At 35.7% G+C, this 23,232-nt stretch overlaps 2 protein-coding genes and 1 long non-coding RNA gene across 4 annotated transcripts in view; 2 read left to right on the top strand and 1 right to left on the bottom strand.

Annotated features, from left to right (window-relative positions):
- Gogat (glutamate synthase) overlaps positions 1-3,763 on the top strand; it is a 67,502-nt gene extending 63,739 nt beyond the window's left edge. Inside the window, 3 exon segments of the mRNA NM_001048213.1 lie at positions 512-682; positions 1,119-1,205; positions 1,538-3,763. Coding sequence (NP_001041678.1) covers positions 512-682; positions 1,119-1,205; positions 1,538-1,668 — 389 coding nt within the window. The 3' untranslated portion in view covers positions 1,669-3,763.
- On the bottom strand, positions 39-19,902 carry LOC134200942 (uncharacterized). Of its 2 annotated transcripts, none has more exons than XR_009976068.1 (4): positions 19,767-19,902; positions 18,975-19,035; positions 17,983-18,082; positions 39-461 (listed from the first exon to the last, which is right to left on the bottom strand). It is a non-coding gene; the product is annotated as an uncharacterized LOC134200942 (long non-coding RNA). The 2 variants fall into 2 exon arrangements; XR_009976069.1 differs by having other exon boundaries at positions 19,751-19,901.
- Positions 10,123-23,232, top strand: part of LOC101741480 (elongation of very long chain fatty acids protein 6) — a 52,138-nt gene continuing 39,028 nt past the window's right edge. The window contains exon 1 of the mRNA XM_004924735.5: positions 10,123-11,369. Coding sequence (XP_004924792.1) covers positions 11,170-11,369 — 200 coding nt within the window. The 5' untranslated portion in view covers positions 10,123-11,169. The remainder of the gene's footprint in view (positions 11,370-23,232) is intronic.

Raw genomic sequence — 23,232 nt, 5'->3', positions numbered from 1 at the left:
ATTGAACTCACTAGTGCTCGCTGATGACTCAAACACCGTTTAATGTATTGCATTTCATATTTTATTGTTTTTTGGCGGAAAAATATAATTTTTCAAAAATGCTTTTGTTGATGACACTAAAAATTTAAAAAGAATACAATTAAATAAATTTCAATTGACTAAGATCTGTTAATATATCAACATCTGTTTATATGTAGAAAAAAATTGAAATCATAAATAAGAATAAATACCAGGGTTCAAATCCTACAGCCAGCCACCAAATATTGTTAACTAAACTCGTATTGTTCGCACAATGTACTGGACTCACAAGAGGTCCTACCACCAGTAATTACGCAAATTATAATTTTGCGAGTTTGATTTTTATTAAACGATGTTATTCCTTCACCGTGGGAGTGAATCGTGAACATGACGTCTTATCATTTAGGTCACGACGACTCGTCAGCTTTTTCTTGTTTATTAATCTGGAATCATAAACCTCAAGTACATAAGATATTTGTATCTTATTTGTCAGGCGAGGGCAACGTGTGCGGCGTGCTGGCGGTGGAGGTGGAGTGGAGCCGCGGCGCGGGCGGGCGCTGGGACATGCGCGAGGTGGCGGGCTCGCAGCGGGAGTACCGCGCCGACCTCGTGCTGCTCGCCATGGGCTTCCTCGGCCCCGAGAGATACGTCGCCAACCAGCTCGGTGAGCGACAAACTACCGGCACGCTACGACATGTCGCCTTTTTGCATTAAAAGTGTACAATTTCCAAAAATATTGAAATGATTGAAATGAAGTTGATTAATATGAAACATGGCATGAAATGAAGTGAAATGAAATGATGATATGGTATGAAATATAATGTCAGTAATATGGTGGTCATTTATTGAGACTTTTCCAGTGAACTTTTTGGAGGATCCCGAGAAGTTACGTTCGGCGGCTTTGTTTAATTTTCCCACATTTGGGCACTTTCACAGATACTAAACAGTTATGAAACCACCGTTATTACACATTTAAACTTCAAGAACACTAAATAGACAAGATAAAACGAATCACACAATTTCACTTCTCGCGTTCCCGCCAAAAACTCGCTATCAATGCGAGCCGGTAGTGTACACAGATCAACTTGTATCTTCCACAGATCTCCCGCTGGATGCGCGCAGTAACATCGAAACACTGAAATCGGATATTTACAAAACGAACGCGAAGAACGTTTTCGCGGCTGGAGGTAACACTACAATCTATTCTTTTCTTATATCATTTTAATTAATAACAAATATAATTAATGCATTAATAATGTTAACAAAAAAAACGAGTAATCATAATGAGATCGCTCTGAATATTATATAAAAGCATTTTAAACCGTCATCGAAATAAAATATGACGCCAAACGGTCGCACGTCCGGGTTGAAGCACGGTACTATTATCATACAATACAAAAAATGCAGCCCCAATTTTTTAGTTGAAATGAAAAACTGAAGTTTCAAGAAGACTATTGTATTTTGTTTGCCTACCAATACTCGTATATTGCAATAGCTAAAGTTACGAGTTATTTAACAGATTGCCGGAGAGGCCAGTCGCTGGTGGTGTGGGCGATATCCGAAGGTCGACAAGCGGCGCGGTCCGTGGACATCTTCCTGTCGGGCCGGTCGTCCCTGCCCGGACCGGGCGGGGTCATACACGAGAACTGAACCGCTGCGTCGTCGCCGTTCGCTTCATGATGTAACGTTAGAGGCCTCGCAGACCGACCGGCACCCCTTTTAAAAAAGGACTTTGTGTTTCGTCCGAACTGCTAGATCCGCGTCTGTTTTCTGACTCGCTCTCCCACAAATCTTAATTTGTCAATCGCAGCCCAAAAAAACTTAAGAGGACAACACAGATGCGGACGTGGTGTGCCAACCCTACATAGCGGCATACAGGCAAGAAGACATAGAATGTCAATAGAAAAAAATAATACAACTAACGCCATCTATGAATTGGGGAAATATTTTAATTAACACTAGATTTTTTTATCTGATATAATTTAAGGACACAAAGTTACGATGGGTGCTCGTCGGCGTAAGATCTCTGTAGATTTGTAGGATAATAGAATAGCACACTTAGCGCTACGCGTAGTCCTAAAGGAATATTATTGTGTAGGGCAAAACGTCAAGAATTGAAACGTTGAGATGTCCCGTTTTTTAAATTACAAAAGGGATCGCTTAGAGAAGTTTAATGATTAAACTATACGCGATAAAGTATTCGTTGAAATATAAAAAAACACGCTAATTATTACATCGAGGGAAATGCTATTTGATCTAAGCGACATTTCGCTAAATACACGACATGTATCTTTGTAATTAAAGGTCTTATTTACTATTAGCGTCAACAGTTCGATTTTTTTAATTGAACTTCAATTAAGTTTACTTAATTGAAATAGCTAAAGAAATTTTGTATGTCAATTTTTTTTTCTTTAACTTTAAATCGTTCTGCTGTAAAGTTGCCAAAATATAGCTTAAAACAAATAGCCTTTCACGACTCGACATTATCGTCAGCGTCACACGGCAGCGCTTGCTAACACTTTTGTAACTTGTTTGATGAAAAACTCCGGCTGCGGATTCTACGTTTCTAAAGGAACTATGGAAAAGATACAGAATACAGTATAGAAAAAAAATGTCGTTTACAATGTTTGAGATTTTTAATAATTTATTATTATTATTGACAGATTTTATATGTGTTTTCATTTTGTATTGTATATAATAATTTTGTTGGTTATTGTTGTCGTATTCTCGAGACGCGCACTTTGAATAATAAATACTGATAACAATGTGATCCATTTTAGATGTTAAATTGTATTTTTATTTATCTACAATCTAACGATCTAATAATATTGGTAAAATACTCAACGTGGAAAACTTTTGTGTCACAATCATAATATGATGAAGGCAGAAAATGTTTTTTTCGCAGTTTTTATTATATTTATAAATGGAACCTTAATTTTTCACCAGCAGTCAGGTGCATTAATATCGTTAAAAACGTTCCAATGCTGCTTCGTGTGTTCCATTATTAGAGATTTATATTTTAAAGAAAACTGCAAAGTTGGACGTTTATTCACTGAAAATACCATTTCTGTGTGTGACTTGTTTGAAACGTAATTCTCATTCACGAATTTGCAAATATATTACTTCCCAACTCAATTTAACACGATTCATGTACCGTATTAGAAATCTGATTGGATTTTAGAAAAAAAAAAGATCTTCACAAAAACATTAGGTAAATCTTTTACCTAAGCAAAACTTTAAATTTTGTTTACGGGCTTAAACTGTATAAGCATCGGTTTTATTTTTTGTCTCCGCAATAGAATTTGATCGCAACTATTCATTTATACGTAATTCTCTTTTTTTTTGTATGTTCAGACCGGTTTCCATAATTCTAAAATTTTACAAGAAAATAAGTATTTAATTAAATATTATTTCATTTTCGGAGTAGATATTAAATATTTAATATTAATTTGTAGTTTCTTATAAATATGTATTAAGGAATAAATTTCTTTCATTAGTATTTATTTAACCATGTCATGGATTACATGAATGGGAAATGAAACCGCTAACTTTAAAAATCCCGTTCATATAAAACATTCTGACTTTATTTTTGTTGTGCTGTTTTATTTTTAAGTGTAATCATTTAGAAATATGTTTCAATTGTATTAAAAAAATATATCAAGAAACTCAAGATTCATTTCCATTTACGATGGGTTATGTTGTTAACTTTGTTTAATAATGCGTAAATAAAATCATGTAATATTTATTTCATCTTTTAATTTTGTCATCATTTTGTTGTGACTCAGTTAAGTAATTGCGTTTCGTAAATACGAAGCTGCGAAGCTGTGTGGCAGTTGCAAAAGCAGAGTTGAGTTTATTTATTTATGTAATAGTTTGAAATTGAAAAAACAAAACTTGAATTGACCCTTTGTTTTAGAAGCAGGCTTGTCTTTTTCATTGTTATTTCTGAGCAAGTGTCTATGAAGCGCCCAGTTCCCGCCAAATCAAACGATGAGAGATTATCTTATATAATGCATATATTTTTTTATGTTTGTGTCTCTGTACGTTCCCAAAAGCATTCATCCAACTGTGAAACTGTGCAAATATTGGCACTCCCGCGCTGGCTGCGTCACAGGCGTCGGATCGCCCAGTATCTTAAGCCGGTCACTCATGAAGGGCCGTCATACATTCATTCGCAAACTTAGCGGCTGTGCAAATGGGTTCGGTACACAATTTGCGAACCCGTTTGCGCTTCCTCCCACATTTGTTTACGAATGTCTCACGAATTTCTCTTCTTTTTTAATTCACCAATAGAACATTGAAGAGAAAGGGAGTTTTTAATTCTTTCCCAGGCGTCCCTTGGCCGTTAGCCATTCTGTTTTTATGGGATTTCTTTTGAGGGTCCCGTAGGATCGATTCATTTTGCAGGAGTTCAATGAACCTTAGTGTTGTTCCAATCCATGGTTAAGGTACGTTACACAGTAGACGTCACGAATTATGAAAATGGCGAAACGTCCGTTACCTTCGCAATCGTGGCGTGGGCGCAACTGGTCACACGAATGTGTGGGAGACTATACGAATAATCGCGGTTCGCGTGCTTTGATGTCCGTTGAAAAACCGAGACAGCTTGGAAAACCACGAATGCAGCGAAAACTTTGCATAATCATTTGCAAATGTCGTCCTACACTTGCGGGTTTGCGTATTCGTGCGAATGTGAGTGATCGGTATTAGAATCGATGCCTTTGATACAATTAGCGATGGTCGCATCGCAAACTAACCAAATGGCCTAGTTTGCAAGACTAATAATGCTACTGAATTTTCGGTTAAAAATTTTAGTACGAGTTTGAGAGATTTATTTTTCTTTCCCCGTAGAACACGTACCTACCCCCGGTATATTTGATTGACATCAATCTTCGTCCTGTGACCGAAATTCGACCATAGTCATTGACGATTAAACAACCGAATGCAAACATACAGGAAGAAGCGTATTTTCCTCTTACCAAAAAAAAAATATCCCGCCATTTCCAAAGTCGGCCGTGATATTTTTTTTTATGTTAAGTCCATGAGTAAAACCTTGCCATATTAACTTCGATCAACAATAGTAACTAGATAAAGGGATACGTACAAAATTAAAGCAAAAACTGTCCGCGTGAATATATACTTATATAGCTACATTCGTTTACTAACAAACGGAGAAAAAAGTTTTGAAACACTTTTACGTTCAAACTAATTACAACTATGGCACCTAGTAATAAAGTCACAAATTTCCAAAACATTATCTAATACGTACGGCCTGGCCACGGGGATCGGCGGTGCGAACAGCGAAGCGGTGGACGAGGCGACCATTCGCGCAGCACCGTTTGCAGGCCACGGGTACTCACGTTCGCCGCCGCGACTAGTAAGGAAGTCCGACAGCGAAATGTCTATATCGAAATTATCTCGATATTGCTTACAAATTAATAGTTTTTTGGTTCAGGACCTATTATTTGGAAAAGATTGTGAAGTACATGATTTGAATAAGAATCGGAGTGTACATATAGATGGAGAATTCCACAAGAAGTACGAGAAATACTTTGGGTGGCTAGACTTCCAAATAGCTGGTCTAGCTAGTATTTCAGCTTTTTTTTTTTTTATTGCTTAGATGGGTGGACGAGCTCACAGCCCACCTTGTGTTAAGTGGTTACTGGAGCCCATAGACATCCACAACGTAAATGCGCCACCCACCTTGAGATATAAGTTCTAAGGTCTCAAGTATAGTTATAATGGCTGCCTCACCCTTCAAACCGAAACGCATTACTACTTCACGGCAGAAATAGGCAGGGTGGTAGTACCCACCCGTGTGGACTCACAAGAGGTCCTACCACCAGTAATCAAATTATAATTTTGAGGATTTCATTTTTATTACACGATGTTATTCCTTCACCGTGGAAGTCAATCGTGAACATTTGTTGAGTACGTATTTCATTACAAAAATTGGTACCCGCCTGATATTCGAACACCGGTGCATCGCTCAACACGATTGCACCGGACGTCCGTTAGGCCACGACGACTTTAAAAATATAAAATAAAAAATATAAAAATTTCGGTTTTAATTTTTCGCGGCGAAAACAACTAAACTCATTTAATCACTGTACTATTCGCCGCGACTACCGCTCGACTCCGTGGCTCGCGCCGTCCGTATTCATGCATTTGTTTTGCTCGCCCGCCGCATCGCGCGATTCGCTCGGTACATTTCGCCGGTCGCTTCGCCGGTCGCCGGTGCGCGTGGCTTGTTAGGTACATTTCTATGCTCTTATTTTAGTCGCTAGACGCTTCGCCGTTCGCACCGCGCGAATATTCGTATCGGCGAATGTCCCGTGGCCAGGCTGTTACGATCATTCGTCACATAAAACGAGAAAAGCAATAAATTACTCCTGTCACTTACCAATAAAAAGACATATTTTAAACAACTTTTAATGTGAAATCAATCTTAATATACAACAAATAAAGTAACTTTTCCCTTAATTGCTCTGACAACTAACATCGTTTTGCTTTATTCATTTTTGCTTCTTGAAATGCCGATTTCTATTTACTACAGGAAGTAAGGGAGTCGCGCTGAACACTAAAATAATTTATTGATGAATTAAAGTAAAAGTTTAGTTGTTTACTTTTTATGTTTTGGAAATGTATGTTTGTTAGTATCTATACGTTACTTATTATTTTATTAGCGTTACGTTTTTGTGTAATATATATTTTTAAGTTTTCGCGACCAGTGCACATAATAAAACAACGTTTAAACGGTTTCAAGCGGGGTATTTTTATTACAATGTTTCGGCCACGTTTCAGTAGCCGTGAGCACGGAAGGCAAAGATGTCCAGTGTCAATAAGCGGAGATCTTAGCTGGCTTATAAAAGTCATCTCTTGTTTCTCTGGCGACAATCGGGATCCATTCTGCACACGTGATTGCTAGGAAAGCTAAAATAAAAATGGAAAGCTAAGCATCTAATGAGAGTCCAACAAACAGACACAAAAGCAGCATTAACCAATTTTAACCAACTAATTTTGAAGTACTGCTAACAAATTTTAAAAAAATATTACAACACAAATCTACTCCATGCATTTACTGTTCTGTTAAGCAAAAGTTTGTCCATGTGTTGGCCGAGCCTTGGCCAACATTTGTAGCGGTGGTTAAAAATCGGTAATTTTGTTCAAAATTTAATATTAATTATAAGTTTAAAGCTTAAAATATAGCTTATACTTCATATACTTACCGAAAGTAAGATACTCCGGCCGTTAAATTGCTTTTACGGGCCTTATTTTTGCAACTTTTGAATACACACTGCGGTATTGTGAGACGGGTTGACATTGGATGTGTTTGAAGTGAACTAAACAAAATAAGAGCGCACATTTTAAGTGAGCTGTTATTTGACGAGACGGATTTTATGCACCGACCCGAAATCTAGTTACTATTGTTGATCGAAGCATATTAATAATACTCTCATCTAGCGACATCCAAATGTCAACGTTTAGTGATTTCAACAAATTGTACACCTATTTGTCCTGAATCCATAGTGTGGCAGAATGACGCAACTTTGTTGACAACTGCCGAATACTGGACTTTGAAATTTGAAATTGACTTATTCAACCCAATTATTCATGCTAATTATGATCGAGACAGCACTTGAAGAAGAAGAATCGATTACAATATATAAATTTAAAGTTTGCTAAGGGTTTGGGATTTCAAAATGATTGACTTAACCAAACACACAAATCGCCTTTTTTGGGAAGTAATGGCGTGGTTATATTTAATGGCGATTCGTTCATCAAAGACTACTCCGTTGTCCCAGTTTCCTTGCCGTTTATGTTTTAAAACTACAAATTTTACCTTTATTAATAAAAGTTCTCAATAATTTCATTTTAAATTACTTTAAACATACCTGTAATAGATAAATTAAGCGCTAAAATTAAAAGGAAATGCGATTCAGTCTAAATTTAAAATCTGTGTTCCACTTTTTCACCGATTAATGTTTGTTTATTTTAAATTTGTAATAAGGATGCAGACATTAAAATCTTGTCAAAATAAATTTTTCATACATCACAGTGGAATTTCACCATCAATTCGGGGTGTCTTGTGACTGAGGCATATTCGTTTTTATACCATTCAACTATCAAATACCTATGAAGATATTTAAAATAGCCTACAAAATGTAGTACAAGTAATAGATAAAAACCAAAACACAAATAATTTATGTAATTCTAACGTTTCGATATGATATTATTGACAATAATTAAATGTTTATTCGTAGTCGAAACTTGTAAACAATGTTATAGCGAAATAAAAAAATATTTCGGCACAGAGTTGCTTTTTATTTAAGCCCTAAATTAGGTGAACGTTGATCGATATCTATATTTATTATTAAAAGCATTTTTCAGTCAGGCGAGCATACAACTCACCTGTTGGTGAATGAATACTGTCGCTCATGGACGTAAGCATTGCCAGGGAAGTCCTACGCCGGTTAACCAATGAAGTAGGAAACCTATGGAAATGAAACGTCAACCAAAATTTCGTGCCACTGTGACGTCATCTGGCCACAAAACATGGCGGCTTTAGTGCTGTACAAAAGATTTCAATGTTATCAAGTTTTATCGATAAACGTTCTTGGCTCATTTTATTTTAAATATTGTTGAGTATTATTTATTTGTAGAATTTATACTTTAATGAGAAGTAAGTAGGTATATTGTTATGTGCAAATATGATATGATTTAGATGGGTGAAATCTAAGACAAGTTCGTCCTTCGAATTTGCCAAGTAAACGATATGATGATTTTTAAAAGTTGCTACACTGATTTTATAAAGTTGTCGTTTGTCGCTAAACATAAAGATATGGTGTAGTTCAAAGCCATCAGCCCATTTCTAGCATGCTAAATGTTATCGTATTTTGAGTACGTGTTTTTCTTGAACTATAACAATCTATTTTAATTGTTTTGCTGACTCGTAAAGTCCGTAACATACTACCGCAGCGCACCCCAAGGAAGGTGCGCCGCACCATTTGAATCACTTTCGCTTGAGAGTGATTCAAATTTTAAACTTATCAAGGGACCGCGTGAAAAAAAAAAACACCTACAGAACATTTATTCATTAATTACAAACGTCATTCCTTATGACTTCCTCTCTAAAATCACTTAATTATTAAATATTTAACAAATTTACAATAGTGTTTTACTCACTGCGGAATAAAACTATTTTATTTAAATAGTTCCGAAGAGATTTTGTCGGTAGCCTTTTTCCCGAAATATCTAAGCAGAATGTCTAAATATGTTTTGATGACATATTTTAAAGTGGTATTTATGATTAGTGTCATGATCAATAGATTCCGACCGAAAAATGGATTTTTCGGATGAGGGCTCCATAATGAATTTAAATACATATAGATAATAGTTTTAGGGCATCGACTTTCTTGAGATCCTATAAAATACGTTTTAATTATTATTTTTGTATGTTTTAAGCATGATAAAATATGAAATTTTATATAATCAATCATATTAAATCGATATCATAGTCAATAAATAATGTACAACCCAAAACAGACGGCCGAACTGACGTGACAATGACATTTGGCGCGCAAAACATGGCGGATTTTCGGCCTCATTAGACGGAGACGGAGATATTTACGTATATTCATGTTTCATTTTATGTACGCACTGAAATACTGTTATATTGTTTTCCTGCGAGTTAAAGTGCTGAGTAAGAACGAGATAGATATATGTTTATGTATGTGCCTTCAAAATGGGTGCTATTTATTTAAGCAATTGTACGTATAGAACAATATGTCGTGTCCCTACTATATAGGTCTATGCGGTTAACACATGGCAGAAAATATTCTTGGGACGGTAAAAAGGAGATTATTGGCCATCTCTTTGGTCCTTGAAGGTTATAACGCTCGTTCGATGACAATCTGACCCACAGTGCGACAACGACGGTTGGCCTTTATGACCTTGCCAACTTGAATTCGACTTCGAGTGAAGGAGGAGACTCGCCGGCCATATCCCGTGAGATAGCTGCGTGCTTAAGATCTATATCACACAGCGTGCCTTCAGACAGGTGCTTCCTGTTTTTCAACGTCCACAAATCGAGTGGGTCATGTTGCACCCTTTCAGTGGCTCTAAAAATAGGGAAATAGGTAAAATTTTCTGAATTCAGATTTCAGAAAGAATCTTGAAATAGGGTCAAAGAATAAGGTGGATTAAACTTAGTTCAATTCAAGTCACTGAAGACATTGGTTTCACTGCGAAGAAGGATCTTGAAATCTTCCAAAATTATTAGGATTATTGGAGTTGACGTTTTGAGTAGTTTTCAGCATCGGTGTCACTTGGACAGTAAAGCCTAATGCTTTACAAAGCCCAGGCCCAGGCAAGAATACTCGTCTCATTCTCGGAGTTGGCGTTTTTTTCCATAAGCTACCTGCCTTTTTTTGAGACATACTGGACCAGGCTAAGGCCCACCGTGGGCTGTAAGGCCTAAGATGATGATGATGATGATGATACCTGCCTTTGGAATGAACTTGTCTGCACGGTGTTTCCTGGGCGTTTTCATATCTCTTAGGTTGAGAAGTGTACTCAGCTTGGACGTGCACATACTCGGATTGCTCACGTTTACAAACAAGTAAGAAAGTGTTGATTCTAAAATATTAACACTACTTCGAAAAATCTTTCATCTTTGAAAAATGAATGATATTGCGGACAATCGAGACAAATAATTAAAAAAAAAAGCGATCTGGCAACAAAAATTTTTTAGCGGAGGAGGGAGACCGGCCGTGGCCCCGACGGGGGATACCTGTCAAACTCAATTGTCAAATCGAATATGAAGACCAGGGACGGCGTGGCGTGAAACGAGTTCATTCATCTTTTTCACATGCTTGTTACCGTTGACGAGTCAAATAAATTCGGACGCGGGCTGAGGCCTCGTCATCGCAATAAATAGTTAACAGGAGGACATTACGCGATCATTCTCAAATCAGTGACATAAACGGCAGCACGCCTAACCGCCCCGCGAATCTAATTTAGTTCGTCTGTGATAAAAGTACAGTAGTATCCTGTTATTAAATGCTAGGTTAAAATCCTGTGATGAACTGTGCTTAAACTGACTGAAGACTGTGTTAACTAATTCGTGGTGTTTGGAAATAGAAAGGAAAAATGGAGGCATATTCTGCCGCTGTTTCATCCAACCTGGATATCACTCCAAATTATTCATATATTTTTGATTTTGAAAATCATTTTATTCATCACAACTATAGGAAATGGATGACAGAAAACTGGACCGTGGCTTTCTATTACGTTGGAATCTACATGGCTTTCATATTCTTCGGGCAATTGTACATGCAAAACCGACCACGGTGAGTACCGATGAAAAATCTTTAACAGGTAACTTTACAGGTATTCAAATGAACTATTTTGAAAATGTTAGATGTAAAAATAATTTTTTTAATGAAAAATATCTTACACTGGCACTTACTTTAATTGTTTAGGTGAAAGAACTACCTCACAGTCCGACTGATATATAGTGGTTACTGGAACCCATAGACTTCATAACATGAATACAGCCACACAACTTTTCTGGTCATATGTTGCCCAATTTATATTCCTATTAAAACAGGTTGTTTAATAAATTGCTGTTTCTAATTATATAACAATTATATTAATAATTACTGACTCTAAATAGCTAATAAATTATATTTGAATGTGATGTATTGTTATTGTTGTTGTTGTTTTAGAGCTAGGGTACCTCGCTGGTACATAGGGCCTTCATAAGTTGTCTCCACTCCATCTTGCCTTGCGCCTGCTCTTTAATATCACCCCGGGTCATGTTAAGTATTATTATAGTAAACTAGGAAATAAATAAACTATAAACACTAAGCTCTATTTTAATAGCACTTTGTAGACAAATGTAAATATTGATTGCAATGTTGTTCTTTCTGTGTGAATATCTCAGCTATTTATAATGGAAACTTGACATTAGGCAGATTATATTCTTGAAGACTATTATCTACTTTGGACAGCTGTTAATTAACATATCAAAGAACCCTCTTTGACATGTAAAATTCAAAATCATGTATGTTTTTTGGTTTTGCCTAAATTAATAAGTCAATATTTGTTAATAAACTGACTTTTTGAATTAAATCATTGTTGTCTCAATTAACAATTCCTTGGATCGTTATGCAGCAACCAACAAGATTTATAGTCGGTACTTTGTTGAGTTGTAATTTTTTTTATAAACGAATGCTCGATCATGATTTTTCATGCTGTCAGACAAGTGCCAGACAACCCTGGAAATGAGGTGGTTACTTTCGCCCCTGGACACTGGTAGTACTTAAAGCAAGGAAAATGTCTGTCATATTATTTAATATTTAAGAAAACTTTCCAATGCCAACCTTACATCTCAAAGTAAATCTGTGGTATCTATGATCCCTTCACACTAAACCTACCAAGCTTCATCTCTGCACTCCCCTAAGGTAGACTGTTAGAGAATGCCTATTGCATTAAGTCCGCCTTTATATGTTATAGTATAAGAAGTTATAAATAAATAAATAAATCCCGGCAAATGTATACAAAATGTCTTCATACCTAAGACAACCAATGTTTTTGCTACATTAAGGTGATAACAATTATTGCAGCCAGACCTTAAAAACAAAAAGATAACCTTAATAATTTCTTAGATTTTCGTAAGTCAAAGACATAATTAAAGCTACTTTAATTATTTAATCTTGGGCTCATTATCTTCATTAGATTATTTAACTATTGAATATTTTACTGTTTGATCAATCAGGGGCCAATCATCTGAAGTGGAAATATTAGATTTAGTAATTTTTTTTCTTCTTTAAGCACCTGTAATTTTTGTAAATACTTTGGCAAAATCAATGCCAAAGGCGTTGGAGCCAAATTTTTTATAAAAAAAAAGTGGAAAAAGAAAAATATTTATTAAACTATTATTATACTAACAAGATGTGTATATTTTCAAGTTTTCATTTTATTGATTGTTTATTGTATAGGAAGAACAGTGGCATAGTTCTATCAGGCCATATGACTGTGCCGGTGTTTAAATCCCATAGGTAGGTACTGACTTTTCTAAGGAAATACTTACTAAATACATTCAGTACTGTCTTCTAAAAAAGAAGTAGACAATGTTTTAATAATGTAAACGTAACCGGTGGTCAAGGTCATCATCATAGAAGCCACCGCTAACAATCAAAATAAATATCATCTGAAGATATCAAATATCTTATTCCCCTAATGTATAAAAAATCGAAACGGAATATTTATTTACATAATGTTTTAATTGCATAAATATGATATTAAAAATCTAATAAAACATTAACACAGAACTGCAGAATTAAAAATGCTATGTACGATTTTAACCCACAAACACAGCCCACTGAGTTTCTCGCCGGATCTTCTCAGTGGGTCGTGTTTTCGATCCGGTGGTAGAATCTGCGAAGCACTGCTCTAGCTAGGCTGCTTGTTAGCAACCCCTTCAGGTTAGAGCCCTGTGAGCTCACTTACTCACTCGGTTACGCTGTCATATCCTCTAAAATCGATTTCTGCTTCCTAACCTGTTTGTACCATGCCCCACTGCAATATTTCTAAAATTTTTATGCCCTTCATACATAATTGTTAACATGAAAAAAATTATTTTTTCACTTAATAGACATAAATGGTAGATTTTAGGAAGAAATAACTATGAACTTGTTATCAAAACACTGTAAGTAATATTTCAAAACATATAATAAGAAACTGAATTTGAAATTCAAAATAATTTTAACATAGATTTTCTATATTAATTTAGTGCGATTGCCCCCCTTAATTATCAAATTGCCCCCTTGTGGGGCGTGGGCCCTACGTTGAGAAACACCGGTCTAAAGGCTCGGGTAGGAATTTTTTTATACGAAAATGTTATTTCTGTGAATATACAAAACGAGACGTTTAGTTGAACAAGCGTGGGTGGCGTCTCTGGGGGCGCCCTCTGCGCAGTAGTGTGGGGCGGGGTGGCTCAGATGGCTCTCGTGAATGGACCTCCGCATCCGATCTGCAGTATTACGTAACAAGATTTTGGCATACTTTCATAGAAAGGGTCACTTGCACACGACTTTCGCAGAAGTCATTTACTCGAGCCAAAGGTCGCCTTGACCCACTGGGCGCCAAATAAAATAAACACTCATCATAAAGATCATAAGTGAGTTCCGTATGTACATACAAAGGTGAATTCATAAATATTTACGTCACTTTAATTTTAAAATTTATACACCATGTGTAATTTCTAATTCGATTTGTTTCATTGTAATTTCTTAACCTATGTGGGTTACAAAAAGTTCTTTGTTCAATTTGTATTGTTTAGTTAAATTTAAATAATTGTTAATTGTTTGACTTAATGTATGCAGAATATGTCATGTTAATATAATTTATAGTTAAATTAATAAATTTCATCTATAGTAAGGTGTTTAAATTCTAAATATAAAAATAACTGGCAATAATTGGCATTCGATTTATGATAATAATTTTGCACTATGTATTTACATATTTGTTTCGTTCGCTTGCGCAATTCAAATTAGCATCGGAGTTTTATCGGCGAGATTATAACAATACAGCGTGAAAACAAAATACTATAAAACCTAGTTTATATTTTTAACACCTAATAAATGTTAAACAGAAAATCGTTTAAAAAGAACACGAGGATATCATTTGAATGTGAATATGAGAAAATCTGACGTAATCATAACTTGAAAGGGCAATGCCCATTTTCTATGGGCGTTTGGGCCCCTAAAAAAAGTTGTCGCGTCATGATTGTTTTAACTTATTTTGATAGACAAAGAAATATCGTTTTATATTCAGAAAACTATTTTTATATTCTCACCCAGGCTTAAGAGAAATCTGTTTTTTTTCTGCTGCTAACATTAAGTTGTTAATTGTTTTTTTCGAAATCAATAATCGCTTTCATCATTATTTACAGTATTAAATAAGTTAATTGTGGTTAATGTTGCTAGAAATAAGCCCTTACGTACATTTTATTATTGTTATATCCTCATAATAATAATAAAATGAAATGAAAATCCGGAAGCAGGCAAAGAGCGTAGCCTATACAGCCTAGTCTGTCGAAGTTATATATTTTTTATGTCAATAAAAAGCCGGTGTATCTTTTTTTATTGCTTTTTGGGAGTTTTGACGTCAACTCGACGAATACCACATTGACTGAGCATGAGTTTACGCAGACCTTTTATACACAATATTACAAATACAAATAATACAAATTACACAATAAACTATAAAAAAAATATTAAAATAAAAATTCAAGTGATGCTTTACTCGGGTTGCTGCCAAAACTCTCTGATCATATATAATAAGAATAGAGTAATGGTAGGCCATTGATATTTTTACTAATGGAATCATTAATATCTAAAAATATTAAATAATTCATGGTTTTAAGTAATAATTATTATTACAATATATAAATATTGAATTGAACAAAAATAAACTAAGAAGCCTGTGAATTATAAGCATTAGCTAATTTTTTTTATTTGTTGTTCAAGTCACAAACAAGTCTTTCGTTTGACAGCATATAGATTTGCTATAAGGCTGTATGGGCTAAGCCTTTTGCCTATTGGCGAATTTAAAAACTATGGCATGGATAGTTTTGGGATGTTATCAAATAAGTAATTTATTTTTTTGGAAAACAATGCCAGGTTGAAAGAAATGTTGATACATAAACTAAACAACGTGAAAAAATAAGGCATAGTTTTTCAATTACAAATAGTTTTGACATAAAGTTGGCCCACTTTTGGGCATTGTCCTTTTACTGCAATTTTTCGACTCTTTATAAAATTGAATAACATTGTTTTAAGGTTCAAAATCACACCATTTTCCATACAGAGAAATAATATAAACAAAATTACTTCCAAACAAAAAAAAACTGATGCGATTGCAAACTAAGCAACAAATTACAGCGGAAACAATCCGCGTAAGTAGTATTCTTATATTGCACTGGAAGGATGTGCGTGCTCATGGTCCACCTAGTGATAAGTGGCTACCAAATACCATAGATTGAATATTACTACCCACCTTGAAATATGAGGGCTCCCGCGTTTTAATTGTATAGTATGATGGCTGTATCACCGTTCAAATCGGATCACATGACAGCTTCGCAAGTGTAACAGGCAAAAAAAGCGATATCTAGCCGTACTCTGGTACAATACGCTCTACCTCAGGTAGGTAATATATACATTTTTGTACTTTTAATTTTATTACCCTACTAGCGACCAGCCCTCGCTTCGCTTCGGAAACATTAAATTTTATTATTGACTGATAGGCCCGCCATGTTGCGCGCGGTACGACAATAACTGCGGGTGATGCCGCAGGGTGAAGCTAGTCTAAAAAAAACTAGCCTAAGTTACTCCTTATATCATCAGCTACCTATTAGTGAAAGTCTCATCAAAATCGGTCCAACCGTTCCAGAGATCAGTCGGAACAGACAGACAGACAGATAAAAATTGTAAAAAATGCTATTTTGGTGTATGTACCGCATATATATTCATATGCATGTAGTAAAACGCGGTTATTTCAATACTACAAACCGACACTCTAATTATATTTATATGTATAGATGTTATACCTTGAACGAGGAAGTCGTTCGTGAACACGTGTTAAGTACTTTTTTCTTTAAAAAAATATTGGTATCCGGGTGCGGGAGTTCAAATTCGGTACATACGTAAATACTCGGTATTGGTGTTAGCACGTCTTGTGAGTCCGCACGGGTAGGTACCACCACCCTGCCTATTTCTGCCGTGAAGCAGTAATGCGTTTCAGTTTGAAGGTTAGGGCAGCCGTTGTAACTATACTTGAGACCTTAGGACTTATATCTTAAGGTAGGTGGCGCATTACGTTGTAGATGTCTATGGGCTCCAGTAACCACTTAACACCAGGTGGGCTGTGAGCTCTTCCACCCATCAATGCAATAATAGAAAAAGACTCACGACTAATCAGGTGCAAGCCATAAATCACTTGGGCTGACGCTCAACCTCAGACGTGGGTTTGACATGTAAATTACATATTAAGGCCGGTTTCCGTACACATGAAACCTGAATGAATGAATGCTCTGGTTTTTTTTATAAGTACTAACTCAGAGCACCCCTATTATAGGTAAAGTCAAACCTAAATATGTATAAGGCAGCCAGCCTCATACTGAAATCAAATTTATGCCACGCAATAAAAAACGTAATTACATCAAATTCGTATTACCTATACTGATAATATTACAGTTACCGAGTCAGATAACAACAAAATAACGGAAAATACTTTGAAATTTGAGATCCTTAAAATAAGTTTCATTTTCATATCAAGTGTGCGTCATGTTTCCGCAACACTCATAACTCGTTTAGACCCTCATCATAGATTAAGTTGTGATAATAATTACGTCGATAATCCACAAACATTGCGACATGCCATATCAGAGATTACTCAAAATGTAATTAATTGACAAAAAAACTAATTGTTCAACAATTTACGCACTGAATGTGAAAATTAAAAGTATGTAGACCGACTAATATTCACAGTCACAACAAGAGCCACCTCTTGACCAATAACTGCTTATCCATATTTAGAGGTCAATACATTACTAAACATTCGGGAAAGTTCTGCACCCGTAGGAAGGGGCGTATGTATGTGCCCTTGCACTAAAGTTGACCTAAAGCAAGAATCGAGACAAGCGATATGACTGACGTGAAACACCGTCGGGTCTTCTCGCCCCCTAAGGGGGGCACGGGGGCACGGATCGGGCCTTGGGGCAATCTTCTCTGCCCGGGCTTGAACTCCCTGCCTAACGAGGCAGGGGTGATGTTTGTGCTTGGATGACTTTGATGGATGGCGATGAAATGGAGGTGAATGAGGCGATTATGTAAAAATGAGATGTGATAATGTACTGGTAATGGTTCGATTTGAGGGCTAGATGGCAATGCTTCTTACTATGGTGGATCCATTCCCAGCAAGCAAGAGAAGTCCTCTTCCTGTTTTTCTTCTTCCTCTTCCTCTGCCCCCTTTCGCTCCTCCCGCCGATGACACTCGCCTGCAGTTCTCCGTCGGGTTATTGAGTGGAAAGCGATCCAAAGAGTACTTTATAGTGAAACGTAGTGTAGTAGTTTACTTAGTAGTTAGTATAAGTGGAAGAGACTACTAGTGCTATTTAGATACTAATTGAGTGACTCTGAAACTAGTGAACTCTTGAAATTTTGGTAATCTGATACTTTATAGGCCTATGTCCAGCAGTGGGCAGATAAAGGCTGATGCTGATGATGATGATGATGATACTTTCATTATGAAAACTACCAATTAACGTATCTATGGTTAAAATCTGTTCATAACGTCATCCTAAACTCCAGTTCAGTAACTGGAACTGAACTCGTAAGCATTCTAAGCGAAGATAACATTTTTAGTACGTATGTAGAATGCACCTTACTCATATTATCCAAGCTAATACCGGGCGTGCTGTGATTCACGATGAGATCACAATGTTCTAAAAACAAATATAACCTATGATTTGGAATATACTAATCACTATTGTGCGAGCTCTACCAATAAGTTTGCATGTGAATTTGTTAGAATGTATCTAAATTCTGTTGAAAAGCTGTCGTAATATAAAATTGTAACTGGATGCTCGGATCTGTCATATCTATCAATTTGCTAGTCATATGAAGAACGAAGGAAAATCAGCGAAAGCAATATCAAACGTTACATAGGTAAAGAATATGTCAAAATGTTCATATATGTAGTTAATTCGTGATATCTACCTCACCATCACCGAATGCCTGATAACATTGATAACATTGATAAGGCTTCAAGGGAACTGATTTGTGTGCGGATTTTCACTAGGAAACAAAATAGTCGAATCTTAAGATTGCTTTATAAAATACCTCTCATTTGTTGATTATTTAGATGGAAAAAGGTTTTGAGATAATCACCCAGAATGTCAAGATGGCAGCAGTAGTCAACGCGATGCGGAAACCGTGTTCATAAATCCATCTGTTATATTGTACAAAAAAGAAAATTTATTACTATATTTACTTTAACAGAATTATACAAGCTTAGTTACACCTGTATTGGGATATCCTTACATAATGGATATGAAATGCATATTTTCAAAAGGACAGAAACCTGTGGAAAGAAGTCCAAGAGCAGGCAACAAAACTGATTTGTGCACTGCTAAGATCTTATTCTGATACATGAACAACGTAGACGGAGAGGGTGCTTAGTTCTCATTATTCTCACAAGATACTCATATGTATAATCTCATAAAATATTTAGTTACTAAATCTTAAAAAATGAAATAAAAAAAATATTTTCTATTTTTTTTTTTAGTTATTGCTTAGATGTGTGGTCGAGCTCACCACGGCCCACCCGGTGTTGAAAGGTTACCGGAGCCCATAGACATTACAACGTAAGTGCCACCTTGCAACACCTTGAGATACGAGTTCTAAGGTCTCAGTATAGTTACAACGGCTACACCACATTTCAAACCGAAACGCATTACAGCTTAACGCCTGAAATAGGCAGGGCGCTGGTACTTACCCGTGCGGACTCACAAGACTTCCTACCATCAGTAATATCTATTATCTATCTATTAGAGTTGTGAAAATGTAGTTTAGCACCTACATTCAACTCCTTCAAGAATCAATTGGACGACAGCAAAAGCTTCTAGTATATATTTATATACAATTAAATATATGAATAAGTTTACCTCTCTCTAGACCTACCAAATGTTACTGAAACTTTTCGCAACGAAACGCCTTATATTTAGAAATTTGGATCAATTTGTAAAACTGGATAAACAGAAAATCTTTTACGTGAATTTCCAATTATCCAATTTACTCTGGATTTCAATTATTTTATTCCATGTCAAAATTGAATTAATCGTAAAAAGTATTTATACTCTTCTTAACAAACTTTCATAATCGATATATTATATTAAGCCCAAAATTTATACGAGTATTGTTAAATTCGTTTTACTAGTAAAATAAATCTTATCTGATCTTGTAATCAAGAACTGAGACATTAGTCTACGAACTAAAAACTATATTAATTTCGCTTTGTAATACTGATCTATTCTCGTTCATTGGCTCTGCAGTATGTGAGTTGACATTTAGGTCAGGGACGTGTTGTCCACTACAGTTTTAATATGAACACCCAATAACATTTGACATTACTAGTTCCACATCTTTATAAAAATTGAACTGATTGGATAATATATTTTTATAATAAATAAATGCCATTAACTGCGCAATATGCCTTCCCGGATAATAAATACGAAATATTTTTTTTTAGATATAGTACATGGCATTTATACGGAAAAATATTGTCACTTGATCAGGAAATATGTTTTATTATCACTAGAAAAACTCGTTTGTTAGGAAGAATGGGTTTTGTATGCTAATTATATTGGTAAGGTCTGATGTAACTAGAATCGTTGTGTCACTGCCGTTGTTAGGAGACGGATGGCGGTATGGGTGTGATGGCTTTTTTTTAGTAGTATTTTCTTGTCAGTATTGATAATGCAGTCCTTATTGCCTCCAACGGCAGTTCGTAGGCGTTTCGCTTATCTATATATTAATACGTGAAGCAAAAACGTTGTATCCCTTTTTACGAAAATTGCGCGGACGGAGGAGTATGAAATTTTCCACACTTATAGAGAATATAGAGAAGAAGTGCACAATGCTAATATTTTTTTAAATAATGCATAAAATATACATTAAATCAATAAAGAAAACATTACACACACACGCATGCATACTATTTATTGTCAAACTTTTGTTCTTGACGTCTGTGGTCAAATTGAGAATAGATTAAATATTGTTTGTCTTTATTAATATTTTTCTATAATGTAGTCTTGACGAAATTTGTAATTATAGAAGTATAGTAGTCTTTGAAAATAGAATCTTATTAGTGTCCGAACTTATAATTTCAATCAATTACACTTCACTTACAATTTCAATAAAAGCAAAATCTCTTAAGGCTTACCTTAAGAGGTTTTACCTTAAGAGATTTTGCTTGAAATTGAAACAATAATTAGACGAATCTTTCTTTGTTTTTTGTTTCTTTACTAAAACCATTCATAGAGTGTAAATGAAAATATTTATACAGTAACTGGACTTTGAAAGGTTCACCTTTCATTCGCCTTTACCCAATGTCATTATGTAAAAAACACTGTCAACATATCATCGAATTAAAGCTAAGTTAACGAACAAATACTAATTGTAATGCGTAGTAGTACCAACAAAAATTTACATTAATCAGATATGATATACAATTGAAAATTTCAACTGTACTTGTCATGAAATGGAATGAAATAGAATGTAAATCACCTGAATTAAATAAATACTCTTTATAATAATAATAAATTCATTTAATCGTATTCAATAATTAATTATGTAATATTTTCATTTAAATTCTAATACTCCATACTAAGCCATAAAAGGGGTTTTGTTGCTGCTAACTGAAACTTTCAAGATTTGCTAAAACGCTCCAGCCCTGTATTTTGATATTTCAGATTTTTGTTTCAATCATATAATAAAAAATCTGAAAAGAAGAGAATAAAAGGCATCAATATTAAAAAGTTCATTTAGAATTTAGCAAATTCCGGGGATTTCCCTATAAGATTCACAACCGTATGAAAATTTAGCACACGAAATTACCACTAAACTTGGGAGTAGTGACATTTATGTGCCACCGATTTAGAAATGTCATGTTTCGCAGTTGACATTAAACAAAAGCTCGATAGAGCGCTGGAAATATCAGCTAATGTCTGCCAAATAAATGACGTCACTTGTCTATTGTCAAGTTCAAGTCCGGTGGACACATTTTATCGTCTGGTTGAACGTAATTAAATGACGTGTGTACGTTAATATCGTATTGTACTCGACGATAAGTGAAGACCCGATTAAATTGATAAAATTAATTCGATCCAACGACCGTGACCACGAAAAAGCGTTAGAAATATCGGACATTACAAAATTACAAGATACATAAACTCCAAATTCGTATCGTATAATATCGGATATACATAAATATATAAATATTGTATGAGTGCTTTGACTACAGGTTACAAAAATATATTTGTGACTCAAAGACACATCCTTTGTTTTTTTTCTCCTACCTATGCTGCTAGCCTTGAGAGGCCATTTCAGCTTCGCCCTAACATGTAGCTCACGGGGCTCAAACCTGACGACGTTGCTAACACGAACCCTAGCAAGACCGTGCTTCGCAGAATCTGCCACCGGATCAGAAACGCGACCCCCTGAGGAGATCCGGCGAGAAACTCAGTGGGCTGTGCGTGTGTGTGTGGGTTAATTTACTCGTCGAGCCCTTCGTCGCAAGCGACGGGTTCCACGAGAACGATGACCGGTGCTTGAGGTACCTAAAAACACCCATCCTTTGGCTCAGAGCTCTAACCTAATAAATTATTGGCGTTATTTCTGTTTTGTTTAGTAAATAGGTAACCATGAAAAATGCTACCTAACTGTACACGGTAGTTACAATAACGTGATAATGTTTATTAATAAAATCACTCGTTGATTAAAACTCTGATCAAGAAATGCGAATGTGCCTTAGTCAGGAATGCAGTTTTAAATAAGCATAGTACGATAGCTTACGGCTTGTTATCGTCGCCAGACGTGACACTGTTGAAGTGATACTGCCATTCGTCTTGAAACTGGACGGCTGTCATTGTAACTTGAAATGTCTCGTGTCTTAAAGAGCCATCTACGTTATGGTGAAATGTCACATGTCTTAAAGAGCCATCTACGTTATGGTGAAATGTCACATGTCTTAAAGAGCTATCCACGTTATGGTGAAATGTCACATGTCTTAAAGAGCTATCCACGTTATGGTGAAATGTCACATGTCTTAAAGAGCTATCCACGTTATGGTGAAATGTCACATGTCTTAAGGAGCTATCTACGTTATGCTCTCCAAGAGCAACTACCATGGAGCGTGTTGAGTGATGCACTGGTGTTCGAATCTTAGGCGGGTACCAATTTTTCTAATGAAATACGTACTCAGCAAATGTTCACGACTTTCACGGTGAAGGAATAACATCGTGTAATGAAAATCAAACCCGCAAAATTATAATTTACGACATTACTGGTGGAAGAACCTCTTGTGAGTCCGCGCGGGTAGGTACCGCCACCCTGCCTATTTCTGCCGTGAAGCAGTAATGCGTTTTGG

Source organism: Bombyx mori, chromosome 22, assembly GCF_030269925.1.
Source record: "Bombyx mori chromosome 22, ASM3026992v2".
Classification (NCBI taxonomy): domain Eukaryota; kingdom Metazoa; phylum Arthropoda; class Insecta; order Lepidoptera; family Bombycidae; genus Bombyx; species Bombyx mori.
This window is presented reverse-complemented; position numbering and strand designations above follow the sequence as displayed.